Below are 14,895 nucleotides of genomic sequence, written 5' to 3'. Positions count from 1 at the left end.
GTCTCTGGATAAACGATTGATCCTGGTCCCGGTTGGACCCTGCTAAGTGAACGTTCTAGATTACCTCGTTATCCCCTCGATGGTCGACGTTAATTACTCGCTGGAAAGCAATTTCGCTGAAAAGTTTCGTCTCTGATTTATTTACGACCACCGGAGTGTAGCCTGTAGAAAATCAATTGGCCGGTCAAGGTCGTCCGCCTCCACCCCCTAATAATCACAGTCCTTCCGATACTCCGATGGCGCTTCGGCACGCGTGTATCTGGAATTTCGTATGTCCACGCACTTGGAAACGTGCTGCTGGTGGTAAATCCGGTTATTAGAGCGAATAAAGTCCTAGGCATTTCCGGATCGACGACATTTTGAGGAAACAGCAGCCCGTGACAGGTATCAGGGGCGAAACGCGCGGTCAACAGAGCTATTAAACAACACCTGTCAGCAGCAGTGGCGACGCGAGCTGCGGATGATGGATAAGTGTGTCTTACGAGTCTCCATTGTTCATAAACGTCTTCCCAGATCGCGAAAGCACGCTCGATTTCAGCTCCGTCCACGAGCCGAACCACGCGATACCTGACAATCGGAATTAGGATCGGAAACGAGCCGTGTTATGCCGCAGGATTGCCCGTTTGACATTGGTCAATCGTATCTGCGCGGTATCTCGCATGCGAAATTATCGATAACGCCACACCGAGACAAGATTAATTAGCTGAGAAGGCTGATAGCGTTGACATCTAGGTTAACGCGGCGTTGCGTGGCCGCAGAAATTGCAATTCGCGGATTTAAACTCTTTGACCGGGTCTCGAGACACGCAACGATACCTTCTTAATCGTCTCGGGAAATCAGCAGCCGTTGCTTTCGAATTCCAGCCACACGCTGATGGCTAACGAGCCGCGAACGAGCCTGGTCCCTGGGAAGATCAGCTACTTATCGGTAACGCACCGCCTCTCCCCACGAACGGTACACCCCTGGCTCGGGTAACATTCCCCGGAACTTTCATCCCTTATCTCCGACGCGGAGAACTCGTATCCGCCGCGTGCTTCGCCGTTGCAGCTTTAAGCCGCGGATGCACGACGGAAGGAGTACCACGCGCCTTCTTCGTCAGAGGGATGGAGAACAGTATAAGACGCTGGAGGGTGGACGGGGTAGAGCGTTCGTCTTGCCAAGAGTAGTGGATGCCTGGCGTTCCTAAATCCAGGCGGCCGGCGGGGCGACCTAATTAGCGAAATACTCGAGGCCCAGGCTCTGTGTGTCTCAGCCATCGACGCGCAGCTCGTTCCTTCTTTCGTCGGCCCGCACTTCCTCCGTCGTTTAGCCACCCCTACCCGACGGGTCTCGCGAATACGGGGCATCGTTTTCCAAATACCGGAAGACGCCCTCGGAATTCCGACGTCGCGTAATCGGAACGCCGTTGTGAACGTCGCCTCTTCGTTTCGTCGCTTCCTGTACCCGTTGCAGCTTCCGTTCCCCACCCTCTCGACACTTTCGCCCCTCATAGCAGAGAGACGGCATCTCGCTATGACTTCTGCGCCCACCCCGTTCCTTCCCTTTTCGTTTTCCTTTCCGTCTCTCTCCTTTTTTCTCTCCCCCTTTCTTTCTCCCTTTCTTCCTTCGATCTTTATCGATGTTCCCGAGAAGTTGGCTTTTTGTCGAGGAAGATAAGGAGGCGGTCAGCGACGAGATTGAAATAGCTCCGGGTACTTTAGCCTCGCTTCGAATATTACTCGGCTTTCGGTGCTCCGGGAATTTCAGATGCTTCGATTGAAATTCCCGAGCTCTTTTAAACATTCGGAATTTCCCCCGTTATTGCGTCGATATCGTTTCGAGAAACTACGAAGAAAGTTCTGCCGGGCAGGGTACTCTCGGTACTCTCGAACCTACCTCGCGCCTCGAAATTACACAGGCAGTCGGTACCCTGTTTTTCTGGATCGTGCTGCTGTCACGTTGGACGAGTCTCGGACGCAAGAAATACGAAGCGTGGTCGGAGGAAAAGTCGACGCGGCCTAAAGAGGAACGCGAAAATGTTCTAAACGCGGAGTCGTGCCTCGACACGCGTATCGCGGGGAGAAGATATACATAAATCTCGCGAAGAGAAAATTTACCTGAACCCAAACTCATTACCCACTCGCCCAGATCTCATTAAGAAACTTCAGCAAAAATGTTTTGCCAAAGTTTTGATGAAATTCTATACTGCGACGACGAGAACGAGAATGTGCGCGCGTAATGAGGACGGGATACGCGTATTTACTCGGAATAAGCGTCGAAAAACGCACGTCCCGATGAGACACGTTGGAAAGGAGAAATTCGGGATTAAAAATCGGAAATGATGGATCCAACTTGGGAAGCCTGCACGCTCTACTCAAACAAGATCGAGGTATGGAGGCAGTGTACGCGATGTATTAGCAGCCTAATCTGTTACATAACGTTGCCTCGATTTCCAGCTCTCGCAGGATATCGCCAGCATGTACATACTCGTAAACTATTCACCTACTTCGAAATAATAGCTATCGGGGAGGCAGACACGCGGCTCCGATACGAGCAGCGAATACATTAACGCGGAACTATGTCGGCCGTTCGGATAACGAAGACGAGAAACCATCTTCCACGCCCCAACTTCCCTTGGCCCATCGAAAAAGGAGCGGGTATTCGAGGAAGGAAGCAGAATCCAGTGATAAAGGACGAATATCGCGATATTTAAAGAGGCAAAGGTTCGCGCAAAGAGGGTTGGAAATCCCACGTAACCTCATCCCCTCATCTACGGAGACGAAATATCTTCCGAACATTTCCCCCACGTAAGAAAAAAAAAAAAAAGAAAGACACAAGAAAAGAGAGGGTTGGAAAAGGGTAAAACTGGGGGCGGGTGGTTGGTAGAATTAATTCGAGGACTCTCGAATGAAACATACGTCTTGAGCGGGCAGCCGCTTATGAGCTGGCCATCCGCTAAGAGGATTATCCGCTTTAATATTTTCCATGCCGGGGAACAAAGCCGACTAAGGAGCTGCGTGAGAAACCGAACTCGGCGTGTCTACGTTGCGAAAACTCGCTTCCTCTGGCTCGTGAAATATTCCGCCGGAACTGCAGTCTCTTCGTCGCCGCTCCACCAACTTCTTCCGCCGTCGTTCTTCCGCCATTGCTTCCCAGCGAGCGTTCACCTCTGCCCGATCCGTGTCAGGTGTCGCGAACGTACAATCCATTCCGTTTTTCCCATTTTTTTCCCCCCTATTTTTCTCTCCTTCGCTGCCTCCCCCTTTCCCCTCCCCGCGGATGAAGTTCAGCCTGGTGACGGGACCCGTGCAAAAGTTATTACACCTGATACCAGGTTACGAAGGAGAGACTCGTGGGATTACACCGGTGACGTTTTTGTTCCTGTTAATGGCTCGCAGCAGACACGTTTTGAGGGAACGATATTTCAGCGGAAACGCTGCCGCGTCCTTTTTTGACACCCCGGGAATCGCCTTAGGACACGGTCCTCGTCCTCCTCGGGGTTAATTCCGTATCGATTTTTCAGTTCAGGCGAGCTTCTTTCGGAATAGTCCTCTTTAGTCCTCTTTCGAGGAAACAAGCACGGATACGGGAGATCTATGGGCTCGCGTAACGAATACGCGTGGAAATTCGAGGCGTCTGATTTACGGGGTTATTGTCTCCGTGGTCATGGATCATTCGAACGTGTCCGCGACCTATTTTCTTATTTCTCATCGTACCCTTGTCCCCGCTGCAAAATTACAACGTCGAACCGTAAAATTATAACGCGACTGACGTAAGTTTCCGATTGACCATCGATCCGCCCGAGACCCTGACCTTTCCGACAAACCCGTCCACGATTCTTCCGACGCCACGGCTATTCTTCTATTCGCCGGCAAACTCTGGAGCACGGGGTTCGATGATAAGAGACGTTATTAGTCCCGACAGATTGTCGAAGGCTGATCGTCGTAATACGTTCTGCAACCACGAATACCATTTCCGGTTCTATACAGCCGCTGGAGGTGCGAGAGACGTGCCCTGACCGGTGCTACAAGGCGTGTCAATTGGCCGTCTGGAGTCCGATTTGCAGTAAGAAGCTTCAGGGTATAGTGAAGCTGGCCGCGGCGCTCGAGAGCGGAAGATACATCGCGAGGGACATCGGTAAGTCGTTCCCGGGCCGAGATTCCCGCTGCTTTATCGAGCGGACTCGCCGAAGAATGGCCCCGACTTCCGTTTCGCGGACCTCTCCTCGGAGAAATAGGACGGAGAGACGGAAAAATCGCTCGCGGCTCCCGGCTCGTTTCGACTCGTAGCTGCTCGAGCGTGAATCTTCGCGTCTGTGCTTTTTAACGGATCCCCTCTGGGGGCTTTAATATTCCCCGCTTTCGACATTAACGGGCTCTTTATCTCGGAGCGAGCGATTCGAACGGATTTTCAATTAAATTTCCGCCTCGCCGTTCGGTCAACGTTGACCGCCTTCGTGTCGGAGGACCATTTTCCACGGGTCATCGGCCAAATACTTTTCCTCCGCCGTCGTCGCGGCGATTCGACGTTTTATTCGCGTTCCACGCGGTCGGTGCGAGTAAATTTCAGGCCAGGCCGGGCCCCGTTCCGCGCAAGAATCTCGGGCGTTTAATTAAGCGGGAAAAAGTTGCGTATACACGTTTCCGCGCGACGCTACGCGACGTGACGCGGCGAGACACGGCGCCGATGCGCTTCCCCTTTCGTTTGAAATACCAGGTCGTACCTTTACCCGGGACACTTGAAAAGCAACTGCTCCGTTTCCCGGTTTCCGCTCGACATTCTCTCGCCGAAATTTTTTCCGCCTCGTTCGCGGCATGTTCATTCCGAACCCACCGTTCACCGTGTTAATTCGTCCGACGGAGAACGCGGAATCGGGAATTTTTGTACGCGGAAACGATGGACGAAACGTGTCGCGTGTGAATTTTAAAGGGAATTCCTGGTAATCTTCCATTCGCTTCCCTCGTACCTCTGTTAACGTAAAATAATATCAGAGGGGACGAAAATGCTGATCCTTTCGGCTGAAATAATAAGCCGAGAGAGAGAGAGAGAGAGAGAGAGAGAGAGAGAGAGAGGAGGAGGAGAAAAGGACGGTTCGCGCTTGCAGCGAATAAGAAAGGAGGGCGCGTATTTTTTGATGATCTTTAACGAGAAAATTATTCTATAAATTAAGCGGAATCTTGCTCGTGTTACGAGGTTAACCTCGTAACGCAACATAATAGGGGAAGAAAAAAGGCAGCGTGGGCTCGCCGAGTACGCCATAGATTTACATTTGAGCCAAAATCTCTAGGCTCGTTAGACTCCATCTCGCCACGTCGTTTTACCATTTTTCTTATTTCACCGGAACGTGTGGGCCAGATAAGAAACTACTCGCGTCACTGAGAGAGCCTCGGAGCGTGCAAAGTACCCGGCACCACTTCCATTTTCCAGCCGGCCTCCACCTTCGCCAGCCTTTTCGCGTGCCCCGGCCCTACGTCAATAAAATCCCCGGCAGGAGCTTCGATGGAAGCCGCGCGAAAGAATGGCCAACCGTGTACATCTCGAGAAAGTTAAGAGACAATTCTCCGTAGTAACGATAACTCAACTTCGCAGCCGTCGGAGCGGCGAGAACTCACGTGCGCGCGCCCCGTAAGAACGGCAACCCGACGTTGCACTCTCTGCGGTGCCGTTAAGTCAGCTCTGCCCTCTACGTGGCGGCAACAATTCACTCTGGCGCGCATCGCGGGTAAAAACGGCACTGAAAGAGCACAGTGATCCCTGCGAACCGAAATTATTCCCTCCATTCCGTCCTGCTCCTCCAGACAGTCCGATCTTCCCGATTTCCTAGCGTGTGAAGCGAATTAACCCCGATAACAGCCCTAAGTGTCATTTCCAACGCTAATTTCGCGCGATTTTCTCGCAGGTGGCGCAGACCCGGAAAGAATGACGCCGATAAGGGTAGAAGAGTACCTGGCAGAGGTGTTTTGCGGCTCGAACGTGACGATGCAAGTGGTGTCCGACCAGGAGACATTGCTCCAGGAGTACCCTCTGTTCGCGTGCGTGAACCGTGCCGCCTCGATGATACCGCGACACGCGGGTAGGATCATCTTCCTCACCTACGAGCCGGCTAATCCCGCCTGCATCCTAGAAACGGTTATGCTCGTGGGAAAGGGTGTCACTTACGATACCGGCGGCGTCGACATCAAGGTCGGCGGCTCGATGCTCGGTATGTCGAGGGACAAATGCGGCGCGGCGGCGTGTGCCGGATTCATGCAGGTACTTCGCTATGACGGACGGGGTTCGTTGGTGCGTTTTAGTCGCGAGATATCGTTTCGGATTGAAAGCCTCGATAACGCGCGTCACTCTGTTCCTTTCGTTCGCTTCCGCTTTGTTCCGCTTTTTTCGGAGGTCGCATCGGGGCCATCGGTCGTTTCGGATTTGTTGAGAGGCGGCCGGGAAATTATAGATCGTATCGCGTGTAATCTATACCTGCGGTTTAGCGTCGAGCGTTTCATTTTACGACGATTAACCCGGCAATTTGGTCGATGCGATTATGAGCACGCTTCTGGAATCGTGGCAATCGATGGCACAACAGTGGCGTGTAATTGCCGTTAATGTTTAATCGAGACGATAAGAAGATTAAATGAAAAAGTACGCGATTCTACGGCTCGAATCGACGTTCCTCGCGTGCGCTTTCCAAGAGAGGATTTTGGGTACCCAGGTGGTGAATCTGCTGCAACCACCGACGGTGAAGGTGGTGGCTGCACTGTGCGTGGTACGGAATAGCGTGGGTGAAAATTCGTACGTGGCCGACGAGATTGTCACGGCGAAATCGGGTGTGAGGGTTCGCATCGGGAACACGGATGCCGAAGGCCGATTGGCCATGGTCGATGCTCTCTGTCACATCAAAGAAATGGCCCTGTGCTCGGTTAATCCGCACATTTTCACCGTCGCGACACTGACGAATCACGCGGTGCACACTGTCGGTCCAGGATACTCGGTGAGTCCTTCGAAAACTGTGATCTTCGAGATAGTTTCGTGTGCAAGATGGATGTCGTTTATTCTAGATCGCCATAGACAACGCCGTGGCCCGTTTAGTCAGCAATGCAGAGAAGCTCCAGGCTTCCGGAGAGACCATGGGCGATCCGATAGAGATATCAAGGTTACGTAGAGAAGACTTTCATTACCACGCGGCTCGATCGGACGACGATGTCTTCCAAGGAGCGAGGTCTGCTGACAATGCACAGATGAACAGGGGACACCAAGGTCCATGCGCTTTTCTGATCGTGGCCTCTGGCTTGGACAAGGTATACTATCCTTCGCTATCTATTACGTGCAAGATTTATTTCGTTCCTCCGGCATGAAAGACCAGTTACTTTTAGCGCGACAGTCGATCGGAAACGCCTTTGAAATATCGTCACTTGGACGTATCCTCGACTGCTGGCAATTATCCCGAACTGCCAACAGGTGCTCCACTTTTAGCCCTGGCCAAGTGGTTCGCCACATCGAGCAAGTCAACTAACGTTAATACTTTTCAATTCTCTCGTTGCACCAGCTAGTATTACGAAGCTACTCTTCCGTCTTTCAATTTTTACCGTTATATCTTGTTATTGTAAGAAAGTCAGCGACAAACGGACCTCAACGGTGGTCGTAAAATGGGTCTCGTCGGTCGCTGACAAACGGATCGCGATAATTCTGTATTTGCGAAAACTCTCGACTGTTCCATAACGATGGAGAACGAAAAGCACCGACAGGGAGAAGCCTCCACGCGTGAGGAGGCATCAGAGAGCGGTTAGCTAGAGACCTTCGAGTGAAATATGCCTTTTTGACAAGACGTTCTTGAATTTTTGACCCGTATTCCTTCCTGTCGCTCTTACCACAGTCCTTACCCTATAAAAGCGCAAAGAACCGACTTCCCGACGACTAGAAGTCTCAGAGTAGACTACGGGATGGTTACCTAACGCGTCTAATCGTTTTCTTCCCTCAGATTCGGATTACAGTCTCATCGTGGTCCATGGGCGTATCGTTCATTCGCGTAATGTTACTCTTAAGCAGGATAGCTTCGAAAACGGTGATACAATCGTATGGCGTAATACTCGAAAATACAGCACGTTTACGGCGTTTTTAGGCAGTCGTCAGTCAGCAATTTTCTACACACCGCGGAGCGGTCTGCTCTTTCTGGGATGACGAGATGAATTTTTTATGGGCGATCAGCTTAACATAAGTACCGCGAGGAGGCATTAATGGCAGATTAAAAAGCTTTTCCATTACAATGACGTTTAAAGCCTCATTTAGCCGGCCTACCTCCCTCCGGTCCGCGCAGTTCGACCACCCTTCCTCATCCCCTCGTATCGATTGCAGCACGGAGCCTGTAGCTGTTCTCCCTTAAAATACACGCACATCGACATGCACGGACATCTGCCCGATCCTCACTACCTACCCTACAGCGGTAACCCCGTCCTGGCTATGGCCTACTGCTATCTAATCCAAGGCAAGTGCCTCACCGTGCGAAACGACCTGCCGTTCGAGATGCAATACGTTTGCGAGGTGGACTGCAAGCCTGTGTGCCTGCAACCATGCCAGCCCTGTCCACCGTGCCGTGTCCCGTGCGAAATGAAGATATGCACTCCTCCTAGCTGCTCTTGTTGTCCACCCTGTTCTCAACCCTGTGATCCATGTTGCGCTCCTGTTTGTCCACCAGCTCAACCATGCGCTGTTAATTGTCCACCCTGCGGGGGAGAAACTGTGACCATTGTTGAACCAGTGTGCAGACCGAATGTTCAGAAAGGAGTGTGCAGTTGAATACGACGATTTTTGTACGTGCGTTTTGTAATAAAATATTTACTGGTTTCTATATGCTGTTCCTTTTACTTCGATTTCGAATGCAGTTGTTTTGAATAAGTGTGTTGAGATTAATAAAGACGTCGTTTATCGACGGCAAGTAAGGAGGGAATAGGCAGGTATTTGGACGGTCGATAATATACCTGTTGTTAGTAGAAACGAGTTATAGGATAGACAGATGATCTTATGAATTCTGCCAACTGATAAGGAGAGTGCAAGTCCTTCGGGTTATCGATTTAATTGTAACTTTGCAGTTTCTAGACTTCGTCATGCAATTCAACAATATATATCATTATAGCCGCCACTACTTAATACATTTTGAGATATTTACGATTAAAGTTTCATCACTTCTGTATCTATAGATTTATTTCCATTCTTTCTCAAATGGAGTTAGGGGAACACGCGAAAATTCCTTTCACTCAGGTCCGGCGTTTGACTACTGTCTATAGTTTTAGTAGTTTTTTCAATCTATTTTTTATTTTGTATTTATTTTTTGCCTAGCAAAACATTGTAAATAAAATTTCTTAATAAAAAAATTTATTTTTTACTCTTTCCTATGCAAGTATATATTTATTACAAAATAATAAGAATATTATGCAAGAAAAACAGTTTTCTATAGCAACCTTATTTGCTACAGAAAGAAAACGAAAATATAAATAATTACTAAATACCGGAAATACAAAACCTATCGCTGATATAAATAGTAATTATTAAATTAAACATTGTATAAGAATGTTGCTATAATTCCAACTTTGCTGTACAGCTATAAATGTTTATGATTTAATTAGAGAAACTTGGAAATTTATTAATTTTCTACTACAGAATTGATTTATTATGGTGTTAAGTTTTTATTGTATATTGAGATGAAAAATTTTACTGCCGGCGATCAGCACTATCTATGATTTTGGACCCGAAACTCAGAAAAATAATAGGAACACAGAATAGACGAGGAGGTCGTCGAAGAGCTCGTCAAGTGACAGACAAGGATAGAGATTGAATAGAAAAGAATAGAAGGGCTTTCACAGTGAAAAGTTAACGAATAATTCAATTTCCGTGATTAATTTATGAATTTTTATTATTGCATTGCAAAGCTGGAACTTTAGGCAACATTCTTATACAATTTTCGTACAGAATTTAACGCTAATTGGTTAGTTATTACTTATTGTTTGGTGGTGTACATGATTTCGAAACAACAACCGTCACGATCTTCCGTGAAAATATTTAATACTAAACGAAACTAGAAACAAAATGTGAACAAAAATGATATGTGAACATGCCCTAGGATATCGTTTATATAATACATGAAGTTCATAAATTGATTACGCAGAAAATAGTAATTAATGAAAAACTATTGGTATGTACAGCAAGAATTCAAACAGGTCGCCTAAATCCACGTGACGTGGTGGACGAAATAAATAAAGTAATAAAACGACATAAATAACTAACACACATTCTCTTCCCTTCTTTTTATTCGCTTAAGAATCTCATAAAGTATTCTACATTCTTTAATAAACTCAGACCAAAGAGTGGTTTTAACTAGACAATCAGCATTTATTTCTTTACGTGGCAGGCGGCAAATATGCAAAGGTACGCCTTTACAACACAATTATAAAAGTTCATAAATTAATCACAGAAATTAACTGATTTCTTAATTTTTCTCCAAGTGAACAAGAGAGTGCATAGGAAGTGAGAAAAAATTGCAAACATACGCTGGAAGCATTATTGTGTGCATGCAGGTGTGCCTGTATCATGCGTAAGAATGTAAGTCTTTGTATTGACATAACCTTCAGTTGTAATTAAATGGTGTAAGTTATGAGCCATTTTTTTTCCACCTTTTATTAGTGATAGCAGAGCTTGATTGTGAAAAGACAATATTGTGTTGAAATAAACAGGCATGTGCAACAGTAGAAAAATATTGGACTCATGGAATATCAGCAGCGTAGAACCATGAGATGTCAAGAATTATATTTTATAGCGAGAAAAAATTGAAGCAGCAATACAAACATGTAAGTTATTATATGTCTATTGGATTCTAGGACAGCTAACCATATGACATACAAGATAGAAATCTTTGATGGTGAAATAAAGATTCATAAAATGGAGATGGCTTAGGCATACAAAAAGAAATAAAATTAATTTAGGTGATGGCCTCTTATAACAACTAGATATAGAGAATACAGTGAGATTGAAAGGTAGGTTGTATTCCAGATCTACATAAATATTAATGTCTATGGTCAAAGCCAATGATAATTGCTAAAGTATTATGTTTCAGAATGATGGAGTGCAGGAATAATGGGGCTGTTGCACATGGAATTGATTGGACCAATAAAGTCAACATTAAAAGGAGGTAAAAGGTACGTCTTACTTGCTGATGATTATTCGAGAAAAGAACCATTTGGTTGACTGATTTGTAAATAACTCAAGATTTAATATGAAATATTATTGACGAAGGATTTTTTTTATTATAGAGGTCTTACAAACACGAGTACCATTTACATCCAAGAGCCAGCCACTAAGGGTGAAGTAATAAGTACTAGTTAATAATATTTCAATGGATTACATATTTGTTTTTAAAAATTTAACCGATATACAATATTTACTTTCAAAACTTCTATATTAATAAATCAAATAATTTCTAATTTGAATTAGAATAATAAATAATAAATTTTAATAAATTTGGTTTTAAAAGTATTTTAAATTAATAAAACTAATGTATTTGTTATAACTAGGTTATAATGAAGACAATTGTTGGTGATATTGTGTTAGAATTATGGGCAAAAGAAACTCCAAAAGCATGTAGAAATTTCATACAATTATGTATGGAAGGTTATTAAGATGACACTATATTTCATAGAATTATCAAAGGATTCGTAACACAAGGTAGTGATCCCACAGGTATAGGAAAAGGTGGTAAAATATATGGAGAACCATTTGAAGTGAGACTATATTTAAAAATGAAATGAATTTCTTTTTTATTCAAAACTAATTATTGGTTATATGTGTTTGAGGTCAAATTTCATACAAGATTACGTTTTTGGAGACGAGATTTAATTGCTATGGCTAATGATGGAAAAGATGACAATGGTTCCCAGTTTTTCTTTACTCTTAGCTCTACACCAGATTTGCAGAATAAGCATACAATCTTTGGTAAAGTTACTGGAGAAACTATATATAACATGCTTAAACTTGAAGAAGCACTTGTAAATGAGGTAAGTTTAATGTTCACAAGAAAATATATCAAGCATTGCTATAAATATAATATTTTCTTTGTTTTGTAGAATGATGAACCACTTTATCCTCCAAGATTAATAAAAACTATAATACTGAACAATCCATTTTCTATTATTATATCAAGAATAATAGTATAGGAAAGTGAAGAAGGAGAGGACAGTTCAAAAACTAAAACAGCAGGAGTAAAGTAAATATATATATTTGTAGCATTTAGCCATGATAGTATTATTCTTTGCAATGAAAAATTTTGTTACAGAGATTTCAATCTTTTATCATTTAGTGAAGAAGCAGAAGAAGATGAAGAAGAATCTGTGATATTAAATGAAAAGTTTAGTGGTAAGGACAAGTCAGCTCATGATCATTTAACTGATCCAAAATTTAGCTCACAATCAGCTCTTGCACAATAAGAGAGATAAATGCAAGATAAACTAATATCTAGAATTATTAGGATGACTCATGTATTTGAATAGAGTCATTTGCAATAGTGTGTATATGTCTATGAATGTTATTACATATATATATGGTTATTATAATGATAATTATTACATGATGCGTATTGTGAAACATTTTTTTCTCACAATGGTCCATGATATGGACATCTACTCAGATTCTAATATCTATATGTCGTTAACAATTAACTTGTATATATGAAACTGTCAAAGTGAATAAAAAGTACCTAAGCATATAACCATTGCAGTTTCATTTTCTTTTTATGAAGAACAAATTCACTCATCTTCATCTGTGATTTCATGTTCGTCTGTAATTAACTCATCAACTTTCAAAATTGCATCATAAAGGCACAGCCTTGGTGAACTTTCTACTATAATTTTAGATATGAATTCGTTGTAATTTAAATCATTATTGGTGATTATTGCATAGAATATTTGAACTATTGCCGAAGATACTAATGGTTTATCTTTCCATTAGTATAATGGAATAATTAATAATTCAGGTTCATGAATTAATTATAGAAATTTGGAATTTTCCGTAACAAAAATATATTTATATTTGCTTCATTGATATTAATAAATATAAGAAATAACATTTGATATTTTACATCGATACTTTAACACAAGGCTATTTCAAAGACGAAGCATATTCCCGCGAAAACGAAGCACAGCTTTGACCAATCGCAGAACACTTCTAGTCGACACGATCCAACGTGCCGGTAGCACATGATGCAATATTTACACGCGTTGCAGTGAAACTTTCAGTCCTTGAACAGAACGTTTCGTGAAGTAGTGTTATCCTTGATCAGTCTTCCAATTACTGGAATTGATTAAAGAAATATTTAAGAACATTAACACGCAGTATTAGTTATTATTTCGGAACATTAAACAACCTTCATAACATCGTCGTGATATATGTGAAAGGACCACAACACAAGTTTAACAAATTGTGAGAACTTTACCAAGAACAGGATAAATAACTGTGAACATTTGTTCGGCTGTAACAAATCACATGTGGAGAAAAGTGAAGGTGCACATGTGAAATAAAGTGACGGAAGTACGAGTGACTGTGAAACCGTGCTACACAGTTCAATTCTTTCGCTTATATTTCCGACATTAAGCTTTTCGGTTAGGTTTTCTCTGTATAGTAGCGTTGATTAGGCTTTTCTCTATCTCGTGAGTCCATTTTTCTTCGATCTCGAACATTCGACTACGAAATTTAGTAACGAAACAACCTGCACAATTGATTCTTTTCCCTTCTCTTTACGAAATTAGACCATCGGATACGGTTTTTACTATCTATCCGCGTAGAATGGAATTTTCTCCAATGAGATTGGATATTCTTTTTCGGTTTCGAGCGTGCGTTTTGAAAAATATTGCCGAATGCGTCTGTGGCTATGAAATCGTGCGCCGCAATTGACATTCTTTTTTTTCTATTTGCGAAATTAGGCTTTTGGATTCGGTTTTTTCTACCTATCCGCGTTCAGTGGAATTTTCTCTAACGGGATTAGATATTTTTTTTCAGTTTCCAGCGTGCGTTTTCGAGAAATAGTGCCGTAAAGTGTCAGTGCCTGTCAGCTCGCGCTGCGCAATATACTTTTTTGGCTTCTAGTTTTTGAATTAGGCTTTTTGGATCGGATTTTTCCACTGATTCGCGTAGAGTGATTTTTCTCTTAACGAGATTGGATATTTTTTTTCGGATTCGAGGGTGCGTTTTCGAGAAATAGTGCCGGAAGTGTCAGTGGCTCTCAGATCGTGCTGCGCAATATACCCTTTTTGGCTTCTAGTTTTTGAATTAGGCTCGTTGAATCGGATTTTTCCACTGACTCTCGTAGAGTGATTTTTCCCAGAACCGGATTGGATATTTTTTTTCGGATTCGAGCATAAGTTTTCGAGCAATAGTGCCGGAAGTGTCAGTGGCTCTCAGATCGTGCTGCGCAATATACCCTTTTGGCTTCTAGTTTTTGAAATAGGCTTTTTGAATCGGATTTTTCCACTGATTCGCGTAGAGTGCTTTTTCCACTAACAGGATTGGATATTCTTTTTCGGTTTCGAAAGTGCGTTTTCGAGAAATAGTGCCGGAAGTGTCAGTGGCTCTCATGGTGATTATTGCATAGAATATTTGAACTATTGCCGAAGATACTAATGGTTTATCTTTCCATTAGTATAATGGAATAATTAATAATTCAGGTTCATGAATTAATTATAGAAATTTGGAATTTTCCGTAACAAAAATATATTTATATTTGCTTCATTGATATTAATAAATATAAGAAATAACATTTGATATTTTACATCGATACTTTAACACAAGGCTATTTCAAAGACGAAGCATATTCCCGCGAAAACGAAGCAAAGCTTTGACCAATCGCAGAACACTTCTAGTCGACACGATCCAACGTGCCGGTAGCACATGATG

At 43.7% G+C, this 14,895-nt stretch overlaps 2 protein-coding genes across 2 annotated transcripts in view; both read left to right on the top strand.

The window, feature by feature from the left end:
* LOC108550969 (putative aminopeptidase W07G4.4) overlaps positions 1-7,529 on the top strand; it is a 59,630-nt gene extending 52,101 nt beyond the window's left edge. Inside the window, 5 exon segments of the mRNA XM_017904944.1 lie at positions 3,969-4,116; positions 5,879-6,231; positions 6,677-6,955; positions 7,023-7,262; positions 7,338-7,529. Of these exon segments, the coding sequence (XP_017760433.1) occupies positions 3,969-4,116; positions 5,879-6,231; positions 6,677-6,955; positions 7,023-7,262; positions 7,338-7,514 (1,197 nt within the window). The 3' untranslated portion in view covers positions 7,515-7,529.
* Positions 7,530-8,101: 572 nt separating this feature from the next.
* LOC108550967 (keratin-associated protein 16-1) lies at positions 8,102-8,757 on the top strand. Its single transcript, XM_017904942.1, has one exon. It carries the CDS (start codon positions 8,362-8,364, stop codon positions 8,755-8,757), a length of 396 nt encoding a protein of 131 aa, XP_017760431.1. The 5' UTR covers positions 8,102-8,361.
* Positions 8,758-14,895: the final 6,138 nt, after the last annotated feature.

Source organism: Eufriesea mexicana, unplaced genomic scaffold, assembly GCF_001483705.2.
Source record: "Eufriesea mexicana isolate 0111107269 unplaced genomic scaffold, ASM148370v2 scaffold3527, whole genome shotgun sequence".
NCBI lineage: Eukaryota > Metazoa > Arthropoda > Insecta > Hymenoptera > Apidae > Eufriesea > Eufriesea mexicana.
The sequence above is the reverse complement of the archived record's forward strand: the minus strand, read 5'-3'. Positions and strand labels throughout refer to the sequence as shown.